General features: G+C 45.0%; 1 protein-coding gene across 1 annotated transcript; it reads left to right on the plus strand.

The window, feature by feature from the left end:
* The first annotated feature begins 6,880 nt into the window (after nt 1–6,880).
* Nucleotides 6,881–25,163, plus strand: LOC119159689 (salivary anticoagulant protein P23). Its single transcript, XM_037412517.2, has 8 exons — nt 6,881–7,047; nt 15,966–16,035; nt 19,096–19,173; nt 19,282–19,335; nt 20,454–20,528; nt 22,000–22,142; nt 23,335–23,517; nt 24,262–25,163. Exons 1-8 carry the CDS (start codon nt 7,030–7,032, stop codon nt 24,571–24,573), a joined length of 933 nt encoding a protein of 310 aa, XP_037268414.2. The 5' UTR covers nt 6,881–7,029; the 3' UTR covers nt 24,574–25,163.
* Nucleotides 25,164–26,084: the final 921 nt, after the last annotated feature.

Here is a 26,084-nt window from a genome sequence, read left to right on the forward strand (position 1 = left end):
AGGAACTACCAGCAGATAGCTTCTACCTGTTGATGGAAAGTTCTTTTTGTACAGAATTTCGTCCCGTAAACAGAATGACAATAAGTTCTTCGAAAACACTCTTGGTGCATTGGCGGCTCGTCCGTTCAAGAATTCTATAAGCGAGTTGAGCTCCGGATCATCTTGTTGTTGCCGAGAAATGATAGCTGCATCAACAACTCCTAAAAAACCTGGGAAATCATCATCCTCTATAGCCGGTGATTCAATCGGTGACCTTTACAAACAGTCGGCGTCTAAGTGTTGCCTTCCGGACTTGTAAACTATGGTCATGTCGTACTCTTGGAGCCGTAAGCTCCATCGTGCTAAACGTCCAGATGGGTATTTCATGTTCGTCAACCAACAAAGAGAGTGATGGTCGCTTACGACTTAGAAAGCGCGGCCATATAAGTATGGGCGGAACTTCGCAACTGCCTAAACGACGGCCAGACACTCCTTCTCCGTTGTTGAGTAGTTGGACTCGGCGCGTGTCAACGTTCTGCAAGCGTAGGCAACCACTCTCTCCACACCATCTAGGCATTGGACAAGAACAGCACCTAGGCCCACATTGCTGGCGTCTGTATGGATGGCTGTTGGTGCATTCTCGTCGAAGTGAGCGAGGACAGATGGAGTTTGTAGACGCTGTCGCTGCTCGTTGAATGAAGCTTTTTGCTCTTCACCCCATACAAATGCGATGTCTTCCCTTGTAAGGCGGGTGAGTGGAGAGGCGATGTGTGCAAAGCCTGCTATAAATCGCCGGTAGTAGGCGCAGAGACCCAAAAAACGCCTGACTGCTTTCTTATCAACAGGCCTTGCGAACTTTGCGACGGCTGCTGTTTTATCTGGGTCAGGCTTCACACCTTCGCGACTGATCACGTGTCCCAGGAACTGGAGTTCTTCGAAGCCGAAGTGGTATTTTTCCGGTTTGAGTGTGAGTCCAGCGGACCGTATGGCTTGAAGGACTGACAGTAGCCGCTTTAGATTTTCTTCAAACGTGGCCGAAAAAACGATCACGTCGTCGAGGTACACAAGGCATGTTTTCCATTTCAGGCTGGACAGAATGGTATCCATTAGTCTCTGAAACGGGGCTGGGGCTGAGCATAGACCGAAAGGGAGGACTTTGAATTCATAAAGCCCGTCTGGCGTCACGAAGGCGGTCTTTTCTCGGTCGCGCTCATCTACTGCTATTTGCCAGTATCCACTTTTAAGGTCCATTGACGACAAGTAGCGCGCATGCCGTAGCCTGTCCAAAGAGTCATCGATCCGTGGTAATGGATAAACGTCTTTTTGTAACATGGTTTAGCTTACGATAATCGATGCAGAAACGCAAGCTGCCGTCTTTCTTTTTCACGAGTACCACTAGCGATGCCCAAGGACTCTTTGATGGTTGGATAACGTCATCCTCTAGCATCTTCTTGACTTGCTGCTGGATTACCTCACGTTCTTTCTGAGCGACGCGATATGGGTTCTGTCGGATCGGTCTTGCTGTGTCTTCCGTAATTATGCGATGCTTAGTCAGAGGCGTTAGACCCACTCATGATGTCGATGAGAAGCAGTCCTTGAACTTGTCGAGCAGCTCCATAAGACGGCATCTTTCAGTCGGTGTTAGACTCGGACCGATATCAACTGGTGGTGTATGTGGAGGTGATTGAGCTGTGGCTTCCCCTTGCATTAGAAGACAGTCGTGAGAGTAGTCGAGCTCTTCGAGGTACGCCACAGCTGTGCCTTTACCGATGTGCCGGCGCTCATTCGTGAAGTTGGTCAGAAGCACGTCTGCGCGCCCATCCACTAAGCTGACGACACCGCGAGCGATGGCGATGCCTTGGTGAAAAAGAAGGTCAGTGATGCGTTCGGCTATGGCGTCTTCATTACAGTGCACGGCGCAACACACGGAAACAAGACTACATGACAGTGGTGGCACGCAGACGTCGTCGTCGATTACACGTAACACTCTGGGTTCTTGGTCTGGATCAGTGGTCACAGACTTGTCAGCGGCGAATGTGATCACACCGTCGCGTATGTTGACCACAGCACCGTACTCTCTTAAGAAGTCCATTCCCAGAATCATAGGTTTGCAGCACTCCGGTAGGATCAGAAAGGTGGCTACAAAAGCCACATTCTCAATAGTGAGTCTTGCTGTACATTTTCCCGTGGGAGTCATTATCTGGCCTCCAGCACTTCGGATATAAGGGCCCGTCCATTCCATCCTGACTTTCTTGAGTTAGTCTGCCAATCGTTCACACATTATGTAGAAGTCTGCACCCGTATCGACTAAGGCCGTCACTTCAACGCCGTCAATCGTCACAGCGAGGTCGGCAGTCACAGTTTTCTCGGCGAAGTCTTCATCGTCGTCTCTCACGTGTTTCGGCAGCAGTGGGGATTTTTCGGCAATTCGACGGCTTGCAACCATCCCCCCAGAGGTCGCTGCTTTCATTTTCCCTGCCGTGGGCTGGGAGACCGACCTCTGACGGCGTCAGCAAAACTACGGCGGCTTGGTGAACCAAAGCGAGCCGGTCATGGTGACCACGTCCGGAAGGTAGAAGAGCCTTCCCGCCTGCCAGCCTGGTCGTCGTCGATGGGGGCACGGCTTTCGTCGAACTGTCGGCGCGTAGCTGTAGGTGCACTACCGCGGTATTCAGCTCGGCGATGTGGGCAAAAACGGCAAATGTGCCCTGGCTCTCCACAGTTGTAGCAGAGTGGGCGACGATCCGCAGTGCGCCATATGTCGGTCTTCCGCATAAAGGGTCGCCTGACAGAATTCTGCTGAGCCCAGGCTGCCACAGGATACGGTTCGAGGTACTGCGGCGCTGGCATGGGCGTGGGTCGACAAACAGCGTCTGCATAGCTGTATCCGTTCGGCTGGTACGATACTTCTGAAGCCAATGGACGACGCACAGCGTCTGCATAGGTACACGAGTTTGGACGGTGCGGTGGAGTGGAATATTGCTGAGGAGAGGCAAACGCTTGTCGAAGTTCATGGCGAACGATTTCAGCGACGGAGGCTACCGTGGACTCCTGCTGTGGGGCGCCTGTGACTGCAATGTATATTTTGCGTTCTCCTTCGCGATCTCCTCACGCACGATCTGTCCAATCAGGTGGCGTAGAAGAAACTCGTCGTTTTCGGTAAGTGCGGTGGCGCCTGCAGCTGCGCCGGTGGCCGGGCGATCAGACTGTCGGTACCGTTGCTGTACCGCACGCTCTATTGCGGTGGCCTCCCTGGTGAACTCGTCCACTGTTGTCGGCGGATTGCGCACAAGACCAACAAATAGCTGCTCTTTGACGCCCCTCATGAGATGGCTTAGCTTTCGAGCCTCGGGCATGTTGGGGTCCGTGCGGTGGCACAAGCGCGCTATATCCTCAGCAAACATGGCGACGCTTTCATGCAGCTGTTGGGTGCGTCCTTCAAGAAGGCGTTGTGCGTTTTCGCGTCGGTCCGCGTTACCGAAGGTGTCGAGAAACCGACGACAAAACTCCTCCCATGTCGTCAAGGTTGCCTCCCGGTTTATAAACCACGTCTTCGCGCCGTCTTCAAAGGCGAAGTATACGTGGAAGAGCTTTCCATCGAGACTCCAGTAGTTCGATTTAGCTACCCGTTCGAACTGCTCAAGCCAGTCTTGCGCATCTTCGTTCGGCCGGTTATGAAATGGTTCAGGAATGCGCATATTCTGGACCGTCACCTGTGCAGGACTCCTTGCCATTTCTTGAGTAGGGGTGGTTGTCGGAAGTGTTGCTCCCTTTAAAAGGCCAAATTCTGGTTCAAGACCTTGAAGGCGACGGCTTGAGCGGTGCACAGGCGTCTCCACGCGTGGCTGTCTCGTAGGGCTGGACTCGAAGCTTCTCACAGGGGTGCTGATCATGAGGTGGTAGTACCCAGCTCCTCCACCAGTGTCGCGGGTTATATATTACAAAGGGGTTATTTAAAAACAAGGAAAGTGGGACTTGTAGAGACGCTCTCAGAGAAGGCCGCTAAGATTATGGTCTTCTTCACTCTGCTGCGCTGCACCTGATGCTGATGCTGATGACCTTGGATGGATGGCGCTTACCCACAAAGGGGGATGGGCCAAGAACCGGGCGGCAGGATACTTAAATGAAACTAAACTGAAAATGAAGCCAATCTGAAAAAGTAGCTTAAAATAATACTACCAAAAAACAAAAATGTGTGCTGAGCAAGCGGTCAAACCATCTTTTGTTTTTGAAAGACATAACTACGAATCATAAACTAAAGATCTGAAAAGGTAGTGGTTCACTAGCATGGTAATCGTTTAGTTGCGTTGATGTAATCAAACACAGCGGAGCATACATCCCTGTGGCAGTAACCAAATGAAGTTCCGCCAAATGATAAAATTACTGGTAAATTTACTTGTATTCCGAGCTTTTGTAATGGGGTTACTAAAAATCTTTTTTCTCTGATAAGAATAACGATGACAGAATAAAAAGAAATGTTCAATTGTTTCAATTTCGTTGCACCAAATGCATAGCGGTGACGCCTTGAGCTGAGCTTTATTAAGGTAATAATTTAGTTGTGGAACTGCACAGCGCAATCTGGTATAAGTGACCTCTAACTGGCGAGATACACACGCGCTGCACCTCTCGAGCAAAACCGCGTTCTTCGTTGTCGTCGCTATCTCGCCGCTAAATGCAGCTATGCACGCGGCAATATCATGTTTGTTCTTCCTATTATTTTTATCTTCAAGTACATATGTGCCCAGCGTCAAAAAAATAATTTGTGAATCAGGGCTGTTGTCGTGCCTTCTTCATCTTGTGTCTGTATTAACTTTGCGTGGTTTTCTCTCTTATGAGCACGAACCACCTCACCGAAACTACAACCCTAGCAAGCATGAAATGTGAACATGTTTGTCATAAATAAAGCACGATAGACTATATTCCTCTCATGACATTTAAATAAAAGAATACAACACTCAAACCCCGTTTTAAGCCGACGTACAAGTTGCCCTTGAAGCTCAGCATAGGCACGTACTCCTCAGTGTGAATTATGATGGCGATGAGTATTTAAAACGTATACCGTAAAATAGGCGTCTAAACATGTAACAGTTATGAACACATCCACGTATAATTGAGGTGCACGCGTACATTCGCGCCGAAAGTAAACAGACGTGTGGTCTTTTGTCAGATTCCACGCCATCTAGCTATTTTGTCCTTCGTCTAAATGACAGCAAAGCAAGCGAAACTGTAAGTTGAACGTTGCGAAAATGGAATAATGGCCCCTTTAGGGTTGTTTCCTGAAGTCCTTATCGCAATTTTTTTCACCCATATAGAAGAGGCCATGAATTAACCTAAGCATTCATGTGAAAGCTACCATGCACTTCCTTAGCGAAAAAGGTAAAAACTCAAACACGAGAGAGGATATAGGAAGGCAGGATGGGCACCAGACATTAACCCAGTTTATGTGATATCTAGCTCTCGTCCTGTTTCCGTCTCCTCCCTTGCGTCGGTGCGATTCTTTTTTGCGCTACAAGAAATGAATGCTAGATACCACAACCAACTAGCCCAATTTACTGCCTTGACTGACCCACATAAAAAGAAACGTGTTTTTATTAAATCGCATAATTTGCAGTTTTTACCATTCCGCGTCATTTGCAGGGTGTCTTACGTTTTGCCTTTTAATAGCAACGCCATGCTGTTGCTCTACCCGCTTATTATTTGCGATGTATGCTTGTGGTGTTAGTTAGCGTCTGTTCGTGCAATTCGTGATCTCAATTACAAAACATTTTAAAGAGTATCAGAAAATTCACCAGTACCGCGCCACTCCACACGTGTTACTAGTGCACATAACTTCCTTGAGAGGAAAAAAAAAAGCCTTGGAAGAGATATGATCGGCTGCCACGCTATGATTGACTGACGCTTTCCCACTGATCTGAACAGAATGCTCAGGTGAAAAAAAAGCGAGAGCCCACGATTAATAACCATAGTCTGTTTGAGAAAATTTGAAAACGACCCACCTGCGTTATTGGTCCCATAGGAAACGATGTACAGCGGCGACCATATTTACACTCGAAATCTCATAAGCATTCCATCCAGTCAAGCTTGAACGCTTATATTACATTCATGGAAGGAATTGTCCTTTTTGTGACGTCTATTTGCGGTTTCGATAAACTCGATAACATATTTCTGAATTATGTGTTAAACATCAGCTCCTGTGAGGTCGTGAATACGAAAGAGGTGTTCGCCATAGATGTAAACGACCCTGTACCCGATGCACAATGAATGATCTCTGCCCTACTGTAATCACATATCATTTTGACACAATCTGCTCATTTACACTGCTGGGAAAAACACTGCTCGAAAACTCAAGCGTGCGCGACCACTCTTCAGTTTCATAAAGTGTCTTTAACACTGAAGACCCTTAAAGCACCACTCAATAATATAATAAAGAGGTACAGTGAAGACGTTTGGAAGTAAGACGCTAGAAATTTACTGAAAATGTAAGGGTGTAGCGATGGCGTTGCTCAACGTCCACCTCCCACATCGATGGTATCGAACTCGAAGTGTAGCGGGAACAGCCAAGCCGAGAGCCTTCGACATACGCAAAAACACGTCCGCTGTTTTCACACGAACCATTGCTCCAGTCGCATATCCAATAGACCCAGAAGGGCGACCCAATACTGCCGATCGTGAGCGATAACATGTCCGCGTGCGGCACGCGAAACCACGTGCGCGCGACTCATCGCGTCGGTCGCTTTCGTTTCGTCGCGCAGCCAAGGACATCGGAGGAGGGCGGATGATTTTTGGCGCTCGTTCTGCGCGGGGGAGGCGTATTTCTGCGACGCAACCGGTTTTTCTTGAGGCCGCCTCCGTACGGCGACAAGTGCGCCGACGTCCTGAACGCTGTCGACACCGCCACCGAGCGGGCAGAACCGTCGCCGTGTAGCGCTGGCCCGAATGGCAGCCAACATCCGCAGCCGGCATCCGATCGACACGTGAGCCGCAGTGCCAAGGACTCTCCAGCGAGGAGTAAACACAGCGAGCGAAAAGGGAACCCTGCTTCGCCCGTCGATGCCTCGAAGCGATACTGTAAGTTCATGAATATCTATAGGTTGCACGAGTTCTCGTTTTGCCCGTACGCTACAGAGGGGAATTGCCCACGTCGGTGGCAAGAAAGATAAAAGCCCATTTTGTCTACCCATGTCACGCCTGCGTTCCAAGGTTTTCAAAGGTAGCGCATTGCCAGCGTTTCTTGGAAGAGACGTACATTTTTCAAACCACAAGTATGCGTTTTGTATGGATATTGCTAATACCACATATACAGGCGTTCGGGCCAGTCTCCTATCGTTGGTAATGTTATTCGATTATGTCATAGAAGGGAGATGAGGAAACCGGATCCCTTCTTAATTATTCTATAGTGCGGCAACGTAGCACTTGAACGATCGTTGTTTTTTTATTTCATCACACCAACCATAGTATGCGGAAACACGCTTATGACGCCAGACACGCCCTTCATTGTAACGTAACCTGAAACAAATCGAAAACTGTTGACTCGCATATCCAGGACGCGTCTGCTGAAGCGAAAGTTGCATAAGATATGTTGTCGTTACTGTGAACTTGAATTCATGTTTACGCATAGGCGAAACTAGCAAATTTTGAAGCAAATTTTTAAGCATTGACGATGTGTCATTGAGAATGCAGTGGTCCTCGCAAGATTGCAAACTCCTATCGTAATAACTGGTCGGCCACCTTATCTTAGCAAGCTCAAGCAAATTAGCCGAAAGGGATAGCACACTACCACTGTAAAACAGTAATTGACAAAAATAGTTCATTTCACGCGAATGCTACATATTGATACACTATTCGTTATACGAGTGTACAGAGAGAATTCGAAGCTGTTTTGCTCGTAGTCACCAGCAAGGCCTATCAAGCAGCGCCTTCCTCACTATCAATTATCGACCTGCTGTTGCCGTGTTGTTTACACGACACTGAAAAGTGCATCCACATGCATGTGTTTGCTTTGTTCAGGGTGTTTCCGGCAGCTAGGAATAAACAGTTTGAAAACGCAGTTAACCGCAACTCAATGGAACCAACGTCATGATTTCCCGTCGTGTGGCGCTCACTATATGGTATCTTTATATTGGACGTAATTAGTTAGTTATCCAGGTTTGGTTGCGCAAAATGTTCATTATAAACGTTTGTGCGACATGATTTTCGTTAATTTGAAAAGGGCATTCCAAAATGACAGATATGATTTCTGGAGGAAGCGCACGTACTGGGTAGTGATCTTTTCACGCCGTTAAGAAAAAAATCACAGGATATCCACGGAGTAAATCACGATGAGTGTGGGGAAGCGTCCGTAACGTCCGTGCTTCTGACCGTCCATCCGTTCGTCCGTGTGTTCGTCCGTCCATACGTGCTTCTATTCGTGCGTCCATCCATGCGTTCAACCAAGCATGATCCTGCAAGCGCACTCCTCTACGCACGGTGACGATACAGGAGAATCGGGGATAACTGGTGATGCGCCCTTTTATGACGCTCGCACCCCACGCAGCAGCCAATCGGAGAGCAGCTGCACCTCCAACGCCACCTAATGTACATTCACCCAACCGCCATATTGCATGTTTCTTTATGGGACAGCACCATCTAGGTAGCAAGCGAATAAATGGCGATGACGACATATGATGCGTAAAGCGCCATCTAGTATATCGTCACCCAACAGCAGTTTTCATGCATCTCTACGGGAAAGACCCATCTACTGAATATTAAGGGAGACACTGTGGGGTGGTACGCCAGATTGAGCGACGCCGATCGACGACCGACCAGGTGATGCTCTAAGGAACCTCGCCTCTAAACTCCCGGGAAATATGACATAAATTGCAATAGTACAGAAAGTTCGGATAGTTGGTACGGATGTATTTTTCCTTACATCGTTAAATCGACAAGACGGAAGGGACACAGATGAGCACTGACTCAAAACTGTAACTTTTATTTGAAGAACACAAAAACGTGAAAAAAAATTGAAAAAAAAGCGCATCGGCACTGCGAATACGTATTAAAAAGGGAATATAAAAATTTGCATAGCGTATATCACTTGGCAGCACATGTGCTGAGACATGCAAACTCTCCTTCCGTAGGATGTGTCGATGCCTCACTTACGCATGCTTCATCCATTCTTTTAACATGGAAAGCCTCTATCACTTCCCTAGTTATTCGCAATCTTAGTCGATTTCGCGCTGTAACTAAAACGCATATGAAATAAAACCACGCGACTGTGCTCATGCGCTGCCGTAGTGCAGCTGTACCAACAGTGATTCCAGCTAAATAATTATGAGCGTGGACCATCAACTTATCGCTTATTAGAAACGACGCCGTATGTCACATAAATGCTGACTCACTATGACGCCGTTTTCCCGAACCACGGCGGATTATTTCCGCGCAACCGCCGGTGGGTTTCGCGCAGCCGCAGTAAGCGCCGTGCATGGTGATTTTTCCTCCGCAGTTTCGTAATAATACACAATCGAGGAAAATTTGGCGCGATACTCGGGGACAACTTTTGGTGGCAACGAAGAGAAGACTACGGAACAAAAGCAGGCGTGTGCCACGGCTGAAGAATGGAGTCCCACAAATGCGTATATATGTCTTCCGCTTGAAAAACAAAACATTGCTTTATTTTCTACAGGATGCTGTTTATAGAGCTCTTTAACGTGGGTTCCGCCAGATTGCCTAGGGGATATATCAATGAATTTTTAATTTATATCAATGATATGTCTGACGTTATCGACGCATCGTCGATTGGTTTAAAGTTGTTTGCGGACGACTGTGTACTCTTTAAACGAATTTCATCCTCAAGTGACCAAAGTAACTTGCAATGTAACCTTGATGCTGTCTCTGAATGGTGTGAAAAATGGTCCACGGAACTGAACTGTGACAAATCTGTATTGCTCCAGGTAACTAACAAAAAAAATGCATTCACGTCCTCCTACAGGCTCAATAACCACACGCTGAAACAAGTAGACGAATATAAATATTTAGGAGTTATTATAACAAGCCAACTAACTTGGTCCAGTCACATTAACAAAATTTGCACATCGGCCTCCAGAAAACTCGGGTTCCTCAGACACAAACTAAAAGCCGCTCCTCCACATGTTAAATTGCTAGCTTATAATTCCGTTGTTAGGCCGCAACTTGAGTACGCAAGCGCAGCATGGGACCCATTCCTTAAAAAAGACATTCACAAATTAGAAATGGTGCAAAGGAAGGCAGTCCGGTTCATCTTTAACAGCTATCATAGCCGAGCTTCTCCATCGCTTCTCATGTAAAACAACAATATAATGACCCTGGAACACAGGAGGCAGGTTGCGCGTCTAAGATTTCTGTTTTTGCTTAATTCCCAACAATTCAATATTAATCCAGGACTTTATATTCAGTCCCGCTTATCTCGTTCAACTCGAAGCACCCATGAGCACAATCTAACTCCAATTTTTGCACGCACTAATCTTTTTAAGCACTCCTTCTTTCCCCGCACAATCGAGCAGTGGAATAGATTGCCGGTTGATGTGTTTTCGGCGCGTGATGTGTCGGATTTTGAAAAGCGTGTACTTTCTGCAATATTTTGAACATTTACTGTACCGCTATGTTTTTTTGTGTACTGCTATCTTTTTTTTCTTTTTTTGTTTCTTCACACTTGTTGCACTGTTTTCAGAATTGTGTTTTCTAATCCCTGCCCACCTGCTTGGTCTTCGGACTGCAGTATGTCTTAAATAAATAAATAAATAAATAAATAAATAAATAATAAGCTCCACGTTTCTATATGGAAAGTATTCGTACGGTTACAGGTACAGCTAGTTTTTTTTTTTTTTTCGCTCTGGCACACTGAATTTTTGTCAAATGATGCAGCATAGGTAGGAATTGAGTCTGTGAGACGTTCTGAAACGTTCTCATTCCTTCGGGTGTCAAATAGGATATGTGACGGCACGAACCTGTCGCAAGTGGTCGGTGACGTACGTTTTCGGCACCCTTTCTGTTGGAAAAACGTAAGAATATTTCAACACGCTTCAGCAGGGCTAGCAATTGCTGGCATCGAGGATATAGTATATATATATATATATATTTTTTTGCTGGGCAGTAATAGTGGAGTTTCTTTTCTCGCTCGTGGTTCGTATATACTGTCACAAAGAGCGACTAACCCGTACATGTGATCGTGCGGCAACACGCAGTTTGCGATATCTTGGTGATGACGGCATTTGTTGTCCATGAATTGCTGCCTTTCTTTTGCTCGACATTTAATGCCCCCGTATGAGATCTTCCTGAGATAGTCATTCCTAATACGAAGTTAGAAAACTCTCTTCTCTTTTTTTTTTTTTTTCACTATTCGGCTTTCACATCGCACATCGGGCGTGATACACTCCACCGTTTTACGAAAGTTGCACAATCAGGACAAAGATTCCGCCACGTCATTTTCATGTAGAACTCAGTGAATATTCGGGGTTCACATGACCGGTGCGCAGCCCAAAAATAAATGAATCATTCCGGTTTCCCCGCTACGAAGTGAGGGGTTTCCCGTCTGTGTTGATACAGCCACATCAACTATATAGATCCCCGTGTTGAGCCGAGTTATGAAGCTAAGTGTTTTGACCAAAGTCATGATATTAAAATATAATAATAAAACAAAGTTAAAACGACACAGGAGGCTACTCGAGTGGTGCTCAGATATTTTCTACTTTAATGAACAGGGCCGCACTTGACTCCTTATATTTGTTCGTCAATCTAATCATAACTGACTGTTATTTGAGCAAATTGAACACTGGGTATTCCGGGAATTATTGTACTTGCCAATATAGAGCGTGTCACACGTAATACAAACAATGTATTATGAATCATCCCCAAATGCTGCGCGTTTGGTGGTGCTTGCCACATACCTAATCAGATGGCTCTTTTTTTTTAATTGTAGCTTTTAGAACAACCAAACATAGCACAGGGGCTTCCCGTTGGCCTTCCTCTGACAGACATATCGCCATACAAGAGAAGAAAAGCTGCAGTTCGAATTAAACATGCTAAACTGTTCGACAAAGCCAATTATACAAGCACCAGCTCATACACTCCGCGCCCTCGGCTCGCTCCCGAAAGGAAGAAAGCGCTGGTTGCCAGGTCGGTCCCCCTGGCCCGATGGAACGCTCTATAAAGAGGCACTGAACGAACCAATGAGATATAAACATTTGTTTTGACTCTATGAAGCGTGATTTTACGTTTTGCACGCCTGAAAACATTAGGGTTTAGGTTCACCTCACAGTCAAAATGGCGTCTTCGCCTGTAGGTGAGCGTGCGTTGCCCACCAGCTATTCAACCGACTCGCCCGAGGAGCTTGTGGCGAATTTCATTTAGAAATGGTTGCGTAATAAGACGTAGCATGTTCTGGGCTGTGGTATTATTCGAACACGACCATCCTACGAAAAGCGGGTCTAGCCGGACTACTTTGCGGAGGAGCACATGTGCAGTCACTCCGCCCTCGTATATATCTTTCCCTTCATTGCCACAGAAAGTTGTCACCGAGTATCATGTCTATGGGATCTGTAACTCATCTCACTTCAACCAACATGGAAATGATGGGTGGAGTTCACGGATTGACTAGGCTTCATTATTCCGACTCACTGTTGCCTGCAAACGCTTTGTCAAAGGATGAGGTTTACGAAGTTCAGCAAACGTTCGGCAGTACAACTTCCCCACGTTGAGCCTTTTAAGCTCGCTGATTCAAATCTGCTCACAAGGGTCGCAGTGAGCAATTATTTATTTTTCGAAACAAAAACCAAAACACGACAATAAAAGCCGCAAAAGGGTTCGAAGCCTCAATCATAAATATTAGACAAATTCACGTTTGATTGATTGATGTGTGGGGTTTAACGTCCCGATACCACCATATGATTATGAGAAACGCCGTAGTGGAGGGCTCCGGAAATTTCGACCACCCGGGGTTCTTTCACGTGCACCCAAATCTGAGCACACGGGCCTACAGCCCTTCCGCCTCCATCGTAAACGCAGCCGCCGCTGACAAATTCACGTTTAAACATTCCCATGTTGTCGGCGTGTAGCGCGTAGACAGGATAACCGCTGGTCATTAAGGGTAACTAACTGGATTCCCAGAGAAGGGAAGCGGGTTAGGGGGAGACAGAAGGTTAGGTGGGCAGATGAGATTAAGAAGTTTGCGGGTGTAATATGGCAGAAGCAAGCACAGGACCAAGTTGACTGGCGGAACTTGGGAGAGGCCTTTGTCCTGCAGTGCACGTAGTCATGATGATGATGATGATGATGTCTCAACGATTGCAGTGTCACCACATAATCTAGTAAACGTTGTAGAAAACTATGCCTTTTTCGCGTGAATACCCCGCTTCTCCTAGATTCCAAGCGCGCGAAAGCAGCTGGGCCAAACCACTACAGCGCAAACCAGAATGCTCACCGCGCCTTCGCAAAACTGCATGGTTGCATCTGCTGGCAGGTGTTGGCGCCGAGTAGAAGTCACGTGTTCCAGTGTTCCTTTTAACAATAGATCAGTCTGTACTTCTGTTAGGGTGAGCTTGGTGTACTACCGCCAATTAGTGAAACTGGAGTCTCTTTTCTGCCCTCACCGCAAGCGCGATGACGTATACATGATTCGAAGCAGAGTAAAAGAAAGGATGCTCGATTTACATGCCGAGTACCATACGTCCAACACTTACGCCGTTGGGTAAGCAATCCAACAGAGCAGGGCAGTGTCATGTGAATTCACACACACGAATTGCACACTATCGATTCTAAGGCAGAAAATGGGGCCACCATGAAGCTGAACGGCTCGCGGTGAATGACAGATAAAAGTAGTGACGATAACAATAACAGTTTTTTTGTTACAGACTATCAGAAAGTACAGATGACGTGTGTATGTTCCAACTCCGGCGCGGCAGGAGGATATTTAAGGAAAGTTAGAAATCAAGAGCACCCGCAGGCGATAAGATAAAGCATATGCACTGAAATAGTGACCATGCTGAGCTACGTTACTTAACCATAAACAAGACAAGCCGCTGTTTCAAATTGACTGGCAAACGAGAAGAATGCACTAGTTCTGATTTCATTCAGTAGTAGTAAACTCTCAAGCAGTAAACAGCCCGGCCATCCTCTGGTTTAACACAGCGTGAAGGTGTGCGCTTCTAGCATTATTTGCACGAGGCCTAATGACCTTCGAAAGTACTTACATTTTATCTGGAGCAACGAACCAATGTGTCACGTCAACTACACAGTCACTGTCGAAGATATCCATGAAAATGGGTGTCTGTTGTCGAGCCTCAGTAACGTTATGTGCATTCACTGGAAACACAAGGGAAATGGCGGCCCTTGAGGGAAGACTTGGTTTACGGAGGTGGCCTTTCCGTGGAAACTGGACAAGCCACGAAGCGAGCGGTAGGGCTCAGGCTCCGCTCTGTTCTCGAAAGATAACGGGTGAAACGAGACTTGAGCCACACTGCAAAGTCACCGTCCCTTATCAGCAAGATTATTTTCTAGAACACATTATTTTCTTAGGTCATCGCTCAGAAGTTGAAACCAGCATTCGCCTCGCCACATAAAGCCGCGAACCCTCAACATGCTCCGGCATAAAGGCACATTTATTATGGAAAAAAGAGTTATGGATCGCTCATGCTAGCGGCAAGTTTATCGTAACGGCGTGGTGCCGTAGACTGTCGCCCACCGCTGTCCTCAAAAGAGCTGCTCAAAATGCACGGCATTTGACCAGCCGAGCATTTCAGCCTTCGAAAAACATGGCTGGTTTTTCGGATGCAGTTGTCGACTACCTCAAATTTATCATGCCGCCACCGTGCGCTCTGTAGCCTGTATGCTCCTAACAGACGCTTTAGACCCATGAGCCTATGCTTCGACAATACAGTAATCTAATCGATTTGTCGCTCTTTTTGAGAGCCGTACTCAAATTTTGTAAGCTCAGCGAATGGTGATGGGCACTTACGAAATCTCGGAGGCCGTATAATTGATTTGTGGGGTTTAACGTCCCAAAACCACTATATGATTATGAGAGACGCCGTAGTGGAGGGCTCCGGAAATTTCGACCACCTGGGCTTCCTTAACGTGCACCCATATCTGAGCACACGGGCCTACAACATTTCCGCCTCCATCGGAAATGCAGCTGCCGCAGCCGGGATTCGATCCCGCGTCCTGCGGGTCAGCAGCCGAGTACCTTAGCCACTAGACCACCGCGGTGGGGCGTGGCCGTATACATCACACGTTTGCTAGTTGTTTCTAATCCCTAAGAGCTAGAGCCACTTGTGCGGGTGCCAGCTTTGGTACACTTTATTTGGATTCATGCTGCGTATTTTTGGATATCGGACAGACAAAACACTCTATTAACTGCTGGAACCAAGCCTGGCAACAACATGGACGACATCCACAGAAATTCGTGGAGGAAGAAGCAAGCAACTCGAAGCGCCTCGCGGCAAACGTAGGCGACGCGGAAAGCCGAAAGCAGACGACGTGGCTCACCAATGTAGCTCAACTAACGCTGATTAGCTATGTTTCTACTTAGCGAACGGAAAACGGCACGAAAATGGGTCTCGGACCTCTTCTCCGAACGGCAAATAGCAGCAGACGCGCGAACGAAACCACCCGCTCATGGCAGCCCGAGAACGGTGAACGGCGAGCTGCCATGCCGCTACCGTGAACCAACCTTGAGCGATTGTCGAGGGCAGCTATCTCTGGGAGCACTTTCCCAAAATTTGTCGTGCAATACGTAAACTTCAAGCATGCCTATCTTATCAAGTTATCAAATATGTGAAACAAATCTCATGCACCGTTGTGGGATGCGTTTCTATAGCAGTATCAATGTTTACGCTACCGCATTTTACACCAAATGGCATACAGAACCTACATGAACGAACGTTTATTGGTATTTATTTGCTTTTTAAATATTCTATTCTCCTTGTATTATATAAAGATTACAAGTTTAATCTGTTGTCTTACCGTTCTTCTTTCAGAGCATAAACAATCCCACGATGCTTCGGTTATTAATCATCGGCCTCGCAGTGGTCACCGCCAGCAGCCAAAGTAAGCACTCTTTTAATTCTTCTTTAATTAATTTTCTCTCCTTTCAGCGAAGAAATTTGCCATCTTCCCTGTGATCATGGAGTAGCTCACTTGTGTGTCACGATCACATTTCTATTGGTAAATTATAAAATATGCTGCAAAACCCACCTTTTTCGAATTAGTCAAGTCGTAACCTGCACACATTTAATTTTCTCGACTAACGCATACTTTTGTTTCTCAACTCATTCTTACAATTCATTCAAAGCAAAGTATATGATGCGCCACGTTTTTAAACGCGTAAACAAAATGTGCCTAGAAGGACAGTTGAAAGTGAAATCTTTCTCTCTTCGGACTCGGATCAACAACGTAGTTCAAGCCCTCAAGCACCAATGGTTTTATATAAAACAATTCTATTACTATAAAATTTCAATGAGAGAGTTGCACCCGCTGCTAAACAAGTATGATAATGTTAATATAAAATACTATTATGCAAGGCGTGCATTCAAAATAGAGCATGATTCAACCTCTAGCTTTGATCGTTACTTCGTTCATCCAATCAATTAGTCATATTTTTCGTGTTTTTTCTCTATCTTTAAATATAATAAGCAACATTTCTGCTTTAGTTATAGCTGGTAAACTTTGACTGCGTTTAGTTTGTATTTATTTAAGTGTATAATTTATTTCACGTTGTTGACAGAGTTGCATTTTACTTGTACATATTTAACTCATTTTCTGCCAGTAGGTCCCCCTTCGGCCAAATTCTCTGAGGCCTCCTTCTGTGTGCTGATGTAAGCATGTATGTTTTATATGAAAGCGAATAACCTGAAAACTGAAACTGAAAACATTTTAACACATTCAAGCTACATTTCAAACCTTTTCTCAGATTCTAACACCGTGGCGTAGGTCAGACGCAAGCGTGTTCTTAATTGATACTCCAAACAAGGCAGAAGTTCAGAAGAAGATGAAGGCTTGAAGAGATGGGAAATTCTTGAACACGGTGTGTTCTTGGAGCCAACCTTTCGACAAGTCACTTCGTCTTTCTAAGGATAGCAACTTCGTTGTTGTCTTGAAGGAGATAATGCCACTTGTAGAAATGTTGGCTTCAGAAAAACCCCGTGTTCCAGAATAGCCATCTATTACAAGCGATATTCTGTCATTTTATTTGTTTCGTTCACATGAACGCAACGCGGAAGCGGATCGTTAAGAGGTTGACTGGACACAAGACATGGACGTATTTATGCGTGTTTTTGTTTCTACCTCTTGGGATGATTGGGTCACCTCATCCTTGCTTCGGCTCAGTTGAGCAAACTTACCCTGACGTTTACTCATTCCAATCGGCATTCGTGTACACAAACTCGACGGCCGTTTCGTGATGCCGACAAGGAAATCGTAACAGGTGTTCCTGGATTCCTGTAACAATAAGCTATTGAAGAGCTCTCACTATCTCCTGATCTCTACACCCTCTGTTGTCCGTAGTAACCTTCACTTAGTTGCAAGGAAACCGTTACAAGGGCAAGACGGATTTTCTACTCAAGAGCCATTAGTATTAGTGGCTTCCTGTAGTGGAAGTCAACGTCAATGATTTCCTCAGTGCGCTTATAAGCTCTGGCCTTTGTGTGAAGAGGCTGCACATTAGCATGGTCGAGACATATTTCATTCATTCATATATTAATAAGAAAACCTTAAGTGTCTCGTTATCAGCAGCCCTTTGAGCGAAACACAGCAGGCGATGAAGTACAAAAACGCACGTGACCTACTTCATTGACGACGTCATATTGTGAGGTCACAATTTGACGTCATAAAATGACTGTTCACAGAAACTGGTCACATCATCTCGGTTTCATCGTCCTGTTACGCTATGTCGTCATCACACAGCATCACGTGCAACACCACGCAACATGAAAGCTTTGGGATCGACTGAAAACGTCAAGATAACTTGATGCGTGTCATCCGCATTGTGGCTCGTTACGTTTTACAAGAAGTCTTGTCCCATATTTGATAACTTAACGCAATAGGTAGTTTGCAGCAGGCTTTCGCCTTCAAGTGTTACAGATAGTCTAACATGCTGCCAATTTCCACGTGCGAAAGCAGTGAAATGCGGAATAATCTAAAGTTTTGTATGTACTTCTACACATACAGCTATCTGTATGTGTACTTCTTCGTCTGGTTTCTCGTTTTTCGCGCTGTTTGTTTTTTTCAACTATGCCGTACCAACACCTGAAGACTACCATTGGGACCCTCATAATTCCTTACCATCAAATACGTTTTAAGGCCATTGGAAATGATTAAAAAATTAGTGACACCGTTTCATAGGGACGGTGTCCGGTTGCATGTAGCTAAGTCAATGTCATCGAACGTACTTGTTTTCAGTAGTGCAGATTTCGTAAGATCGCCTCCCCGTGTGTCGACGTGCAATCTGGACCAGCCAGAAAGTGAAGGGTGTTCTAAAAGATAACTAACTAGACAAACAATATGCCAACATTAGTGAATTGCTCAATAAAATACCAATGTCAACCCGCTTCCTAGATGCAGTTCGGTAAACGGGAGAACGCGCAAAAAAATGTGGGAGATGGCGCTACCTTCAAGTTCCTGCACCGATAACTTGTCGAAGGTGCCCATACGGTTCCCTATCAGCAAAAATAACTGTACATTGTTGTCAGACGCCACCATACAATTACCACACCAAGTTTTATCAAACATATTGGGGATAATGTCGCCAAAATAAAAAAAAAGGTTGTGGTTCATGACGTCGTCTGCGGAAGTAATGGCGCGAAATTTAAAAAGGAAATTTTAGCCTGCCTTTTCTCTTCTATTAGAAAACACGTGATGGTGAAACAGCAGGGCTCACAAGGGGTCGATTATCAGTTTAAACTTATTTCACTTTAGTTTACCTTTATCTATTAATGCTGTTTGTGATGAACGGCATTGAAGATTACGCTAAAGATGTAACGTTATGATGACATCGAAACAAATGAGATAACCTTGGTTCAATTTATGGCGCTTGTTATATGATCTATAATACTTTCTTTTTTTTTCTTTTACCTTTATTTTTCCCCCTCGCCCTACGCATCACTCTACCAGGATCACAAACTACCACAGAGCGCTACGAGGACACTCTCTACAAGTTCCTTGACCTTCTCGAAGATGACGACCCATCACGTTCGTACTGATTGTGCTCTTACAGTCACAATTTTAATTCAGGGTGTCTTATCGTTACTTCATTGCTTTAGAGTACACTTGAGTCAACATGCAACATCCGTTATGCAGGTGTGCCAGGGGCGCCCGTGTTCACAGGACCAAGAAGCACCTACAGGCCTAGTGGTGAGTCTCCTCATCGTATGGGCAAAAATATGCTCTAAAGCAGACGTTTTACATAAAATAACGCCTCACTACTCAATCCTCAGTATATTCAGTACAGGTAATAATTCATAAACATGGGGCAAGTAGTTGTTGCTGAATCAAGTGATGCCAATATTTGCATAGTATTGCAGAATATCTTGTGCAATCATTTAAAACTTTTCGTATCATAAAATAAAAGAATATTATACAAAATTTAACGAAAGATATTTTCGCTCAATCTTCAGTGTCTTTTGTTTGTTTGTTTTCATTAGAACTCCATCATTGTTCCAATATAAATGAGTTCCTTTATTTCACTAACTGCGTAACAAATGAAAACTCAAAGATAGCATCAGCGTACGGCAATACAATAAAATGTGGCTATAAAACCAATACCGAGACACAAATGACTCAAGACAGACAAGTGTGGCCATCTAGAGTCAAGAAACACTTTGTTATGACGAGTCGAATCGCCATTTATTTCGTGGGGACCAGTCAGTCATTTTGGTACAGAATCTCATGATAAGTATGCTCGTCAATTAACGGTAAAGATAGGGTTAAGACTACGCGTGAATTTTACTATGAAGTGTAGACGTGCAGGTTGAATCAGTGTAAAAAACCACCGGCAGGAGAGTGGCGCTACATGAAGACTCCATGCAAGATTTGCCGTTGTACATGCCTTATTTTCTTTCCCGTAATCGAAGCGGCATGCAGATTCAATAACACATTGCTGCCTGCCACGGTGGTGTAGTGCCTAAGACACCCGTCTTCTGACCCGCAGGTTGCGGGATCGAATCCCGGCCATGGCGCCCGCATTTTCGATAAAGCCAAAAATAGTTGAAGCACATGTGCTTAGATTCAGGTGCATGTTGAAGAACCCCAGGTGGTCGAAATCTCCGGAGTGCTCCACTACGCCGTCTCTTATAATCATATGGTGACTTTCGGATGCTCCCCAACAATCATGATAACAAAACATTGCTCGAGACTTAAGAGTAGTTGTATGCTGTCTTATCTTCATTATTTGGTAGTTTGTTTGTTTTCTTATTGTTATCAAACCAGCCACCTTTATTCTTGCGCATTTGTCCGGTTACTCTTTTTCGCAGTGCCTCGAGTGCCGCCTCCAGTTCCGCCACGACGCATTTTTAGGCCAGTCAGGCCAATCAGGCCAATTTTAAGCGGTAAGCCCTTTTATCCTTATCTATTAACCGTCACAAGCTTTGACAACTGGCAAAAAAAATGAAAGCTCGGCTATAGTTGAAACTCATTCCCGGCACGGATATTCCAGCCTCAGCTGATTAACTATAGGACGAAGCAGATAACAGGTGTGAAAAGAGCGCTAATTCACTTTTTTTTTTACTGAGAGACACAAATATCCTACATACCCGCAGAACTAAACAGATTACCATACGTGACAGTTTTGTCCGAAAGACACCAATATCGACAGCAATTCATCTACCAAGTTGAAAATGCTTTCGTGTTTTAGAGCATGCTACTCAGTACACATAACTCAGCCCTATGCGAAAGCTTTACTGACACAGGTCACTTTCTACTTTATTGATTGCATTGTAGTAATTCACTATTTAAACTTCTTTAGTTACGTCATACAATAAAAAAGTATATGCTAAAGGAATAAAGTACGCACTAGGAACAGGTTATCGCTATCACGTTCACCTCTTAAAGGTGAAGCTTAAGGGTCCCTCAATCTTTTTCAATTTATTTATTAGCACATAAGTCATTTCTCGCACATGCAAATACAAACAAACCTCACTCGGTGAGACCGACCGCTGCCTTTCACAACGCTGGTAGGATTGACAAAGCAAACGAAAGCGAGCAAATACATTCAGTAGATTTCGGAGTATTTAAGCATAGCATTAGCTGCCAAGGTCCGGTCATGTCGATGAAGACGGTCACAGGAAGCTGTGCAGGTAGCGCGTGATGACCTTTCGCTTAATACTTCCTGACGCTCTACTTAGAGCTAACAAACTGTTTACTTATTCCTAGTGATAATTACTTACATAGCAACTATACGTATAATCATTAACTCTGCTAAACATAACCTATACTTAGCGTGCAGCGCACCATGAAGAACGACTCGGAATCCCTCCTTCCCCCTTCTCCCACACCCGCACACATCATTGTAATGATTTTCTACTTTTAAGAAGAATTGGTAGACCATTAAAGGCAGCGAAGTTAACCAGTCTAGAAAAGCCAGTTTCCTACACTACACGTGGGGACGGAAAAAGGCAGATTGAAAGAGCGAGAGGAAAGAGTGATACGATGAGAAAAAGCACATAACAGCACACACACAAACATTCTTTCAAGTTTACATGTCCATCTCACTTGCGTGCTCAAACATCTTACACGTTCATCACGCTCGCATGGTACGAGATATCGCAGTCCCAGCCGCTCGTGCAAGTTAGCTTTTCTTAGAAACTTCAGGAATTACCTGGTCGCATTCAGCTGCCATGCCTTCTGAGGATGACATTCAAGAATAGATTCAACAGACATTGGTCTGTTGTCACGGTACTCTAGAACGTATGCCAGTGACTGTCTCTGAACGTCATATACATTTCGTCTGCATGCTGATAACCCTTGAACTGCAGAAGTCTTTCGCACGAAACTCACATTTACATTTTGTTTTCTCCGCAGTATCATCACCGGCGTTACCAGGGGGCACCATTAGGGATGCCAACGCATATATGGACAGCATAATTCAGCAGAAGATGCCGCGCCTTCTGAAAGCATCTCCGAGGCTGTACCCATCTGCAGTGATTCCATTCTTCAAGTTTAAGGTACAATTAGGTTGGGCGCTCATAACGCGTTCACTTCTCGGTGTCAATTTCTTCCACCGAGTAAGTGGCAGTGCCGCTTCTCGACAGAAATAGTCACTGCCTTTGATTGCTTCTCATTGCGTGCTTTTACGACAATTTTAGTCTTTTTCTGATGACTCCCACTACATATTTCTCTTTCAATAATAATTATAATAATAATTGTTTGGGTTTAAAGGCTCGGAATATGTCTCCTTCAAAGTAGTAGCTAAATACACACTCACAAAAAAAGTGAAAGAGCAACTTCCTTGACAATATTTTGTTGAGACTATGACGTATATTCATTTCTAGCACTACAGAAATACGGACAATGATCTATCGAATGAATTGTGAAGATCACTGATTAAGCCGAAAATATCAATAAAGGCGCTTTAATTGAAAACTAGAACCGACTGCTAATATTTATGTAACGCGAAATAAAAAAAAACTTGAATACCCGAATTATTTTCATGGTTCTTTAAATTAGTGTCTCTGACAATAATGTGACCTCTGAAGAAAAGGATGATTGCAATTAAAAACACGTTGTCCTACCTAATGTAAAGGCATGACCACAAGCGCAATCGAAAGCTGCAATGCCCATCGCTTCTCTTATCAAGGTATGAATAGGTACACGCGAACAAACTGCTACAGACGAAGCCACGGCAATGGAGATTAGATTAACTGATTACGTTCGCAAGGTCGGTAAACCAACTTACATGCTTTCATACGTCTTCGAGCCCCGGTAATGGATCAGGTAAGCAGCTATAACCATGGAGACTAATATCTAACTGATGCCGATATAATGTAACAAGCTTTTTTGTGAAAATGGGCATAACAAGAGTCAATGATGTTGAGTGTAAAAGTCACCCTTTCGCTGTAGTCATGTGGTTATGATGCTCAGTTGTTTACCGTGAAGTGGCGGGATGAAATCCTGGCCGTGGCTGCCGCATTCCACAAGGGGCCAAGTAATAGAGGCCCGTGAACTTAGATTTAGGTGCACGTTATAGCACTCCGGGTGGTTCAAGTTTCCGGAGCCCTGTACTATAGCGCCCCTCATAATCGTATCCTGTTTTTGGGGCGTGAAAGCCCAGCAGTCACTATAGAAACGCAAAAGCGCGTTATACGAGCCTAACTGCAAACGTCGCCTGGCGTCTCACCTATACGTTCCGGATTCCAGGTGTTGAAGACGGGCTTCACGAACCGGGACTTGAAGGTAAACATGACAGCGGGCATATTCCGCGGTTTCGACACGGGAATCCGCCGTCTTGGGGACTGCGACAAACCATCGCACGTGGGCCGCAACACTAGCGTCAGCTGCACACTGGACTTCAGCGGCATCACGGCCAGCTTCGTCGCTGTGGTGAGGAAGCAGTATAGCCCCGTACTTGCACGACAGAAGTATAGTCATCTGAGTGAAGGAAAATCGGTGGGTGTTTATAGGTCAATCAGATGATGTCGCTAAGCTTTTAACGATCAGTAAATGGAACAATAATTTAGCACCCCATTACAGGATTGGCCCTAACTTCAATATATATCTAAACTGAAACTAGTTAATGATTATGCTTAGTCTAGAGTAGCGATCAATTATCATTTGCTTAAGGTTTTTTTTTTTTTTTTTTGCGAACACTCTTGTTAAAACGACCCTCCCCACCAGTCGGCTCACAATTCTTTCAAGGCACTAATGTGTCTTGCGAGACAAATTATCTTTTTGAAATATATTTAATTCTGCGGCAGGAGTCGTTAAGCATGCGAGAGTTTAGCGTTTCAAGCATTTCGCTAACACTCCTTACCTCACACAGAAAGCTGTGTGAGCAAGTTTTCTTGCCTTTTTTCACTATTCTAATCTATCTATCTATCTATCTATCTATCTATCTATCTATCTATCTATCTATCTATCTATCTATCTATCTATCTATCTATCTATCTGTCTCTCTGTCTGTCTGTCTGTCTGTCTGTCTGTCTGTCTGTCTGTCTGTCTGTCTGTCCGTCCGTCCGTCTGTTCATCCATCCATCCGTCCATTCATCCGTCCTTCCGGTATGCATTGTTAGATCTGGAAAGTAATTTTATTTTGACCACGTCTGATTGTCGCCGTGGCCTTTCCAGACCAAAGGAGACGACCTAGCTGGCACCATCAAGGCCGTCCCCGTGAATGTTGTGGTGCGTACCGGAGCAGCCCGAATCGAGGCCACGGCTGCGCCGGGCAAGGAGGCCATTCTGCGCACCTTCCTCATCGACTACGTCAACCTGGACGTCGCACACGGAGCCAACCTGAGCCTGAACGAGGACCGCGACAGGGGTTTCAAGTACCACGTGCGCACCAACGTTGCCAGAGAACTGGATGCGCTCTTGCACGAAGAGTACGCACCACTCTTAGGGCGAGCCATTGCCACCACAGACCTGCCGAAGGCAGCCTGAGACACATATTCCCAGGGCGGCACACTGTAACTTGCTCGAAAATGTCGGCTGAAACTGGAATTGCCATTATTGCCGGTGGTTTGCCGTCACTTGAGAGGGCTCTAAAGGCGCCTTGCAAGTCGACTATGCATGAGGAATATCAAGTCTTTTAGGCTGGCAAGGTACACGTGCAAGAGTTTTTGTGTTGATTTTACGGTGGAGAGAGCGGTAAATGTTGAGGAAAATATTTAGGCAACTCTTCAATTCTGCTTATTCTTGTGGTCAAGCATTATAAGCACTTCACAGTAAGTTAGTACTGTGTCCCAGTAACTTAGCTGAAGCGCGAACTTCACAGTAACTTAGCTACATTACAGTAACTGATATATAAAACACAAACATCGCCTTGAAATATGTTACGATAACTTTGCTTTTGTCAGAGTGCAGTTCGAAAATTTTGTAGGATTGTCTGGCAGTTCCTTTTCAAAGACAGTGTCATTCTGCTCCTTCATAAAATGTAACGTAATAGCCAAACTAGATGCGCACAAGATGCTACTGGAAACGGTGTCATCATGAATGTTTGTTACGGGAATGTAATGGTTGTGTTATGCATAGTTTTGTTCGTCTTTTTTGTTTTGAGAAGGTCAATCTAAAAAACTATAGCCATCTACATTTCGCGGCACGTAACCTCGTTTTGATACTCATTTTCAATCCAGACTTGAATTTTGTGGATTCGATTGTGCAGTCCAAAAAAAAAAAAGTCATGTGAAAATGGACTTTTTCGAGACAAGCTTCAGTCAGACTTTCAGGGTGAAAAGGTAAGATATATATTATTAGAAAATTAAGCTTTTTTAAGGATGCACCAGAGAGCATGACCAAAATTTATAGAGTGAAGACTGACCAACTTAGTGACGCGCCAAAGTTTAAAACAAACATTACGTAAACATGTGACAAGGCAATATTTTTATCTTCTGAATCGTGTGCCTGCAGGCTCACGTCGCCGTCGTAGCAAAGAGTGATGAAGCTCCGAACTGTGAAGCGAGAGTTCTGTTTTATTTTCATGTGTATTGCTAGTCTTTTATTAACCTCGCAGTTTTTTTTCTCAAGGGTATGCCTCTACTTGTGTTGTCTTCTTACAATTCAAAATACTTGTCTGCTCAAGCGCAAAGCCATGTTATTTTTTTTTTTTTTGAAGTCGGAGCAGGTCTAAGCAGGTGTTTTCACGAAGTTTACGCAGTTGCGGTTAGCTGATGATGATCAGATTTGAAAAGAGCGGCTTGCTTCTTTCAGATCCCGAGGTGTGCTTAGCTGTGATCTGGCTCTGCCATAACAATTTTTACCACTAACTGGTTTTATTTCATGTACGAGGCGGGACAGCCGGCTGAGGTTGAAATGCGAGCACGGCTTCTGCAATGCACGAAGTCGGGCGTTGTCCGCAACCGACTGAGGCATATAAGCTACCAAATAAAGCGTTTTGTGATTCTTTCTGAGTGAACGTTCTTTTCCTTAACGTAGCCGTCAGCGTGAAGCGTGGA

Source organism: Rhipicephalus microplus, chromosome 1, assembly GCF_043290135.1.
Source record: "Rhipicephalus microplus isolate Deutch F79 chromosome 1, USDA_Rmic, whole genome shotgun sequence".
Lineage (NCBI taxonomy): Eukaryota > Metazoa > Arthropoda > Arachnida > Ixodida > Ixodidae > Rhipicephalus > Rhipicephalus microplus.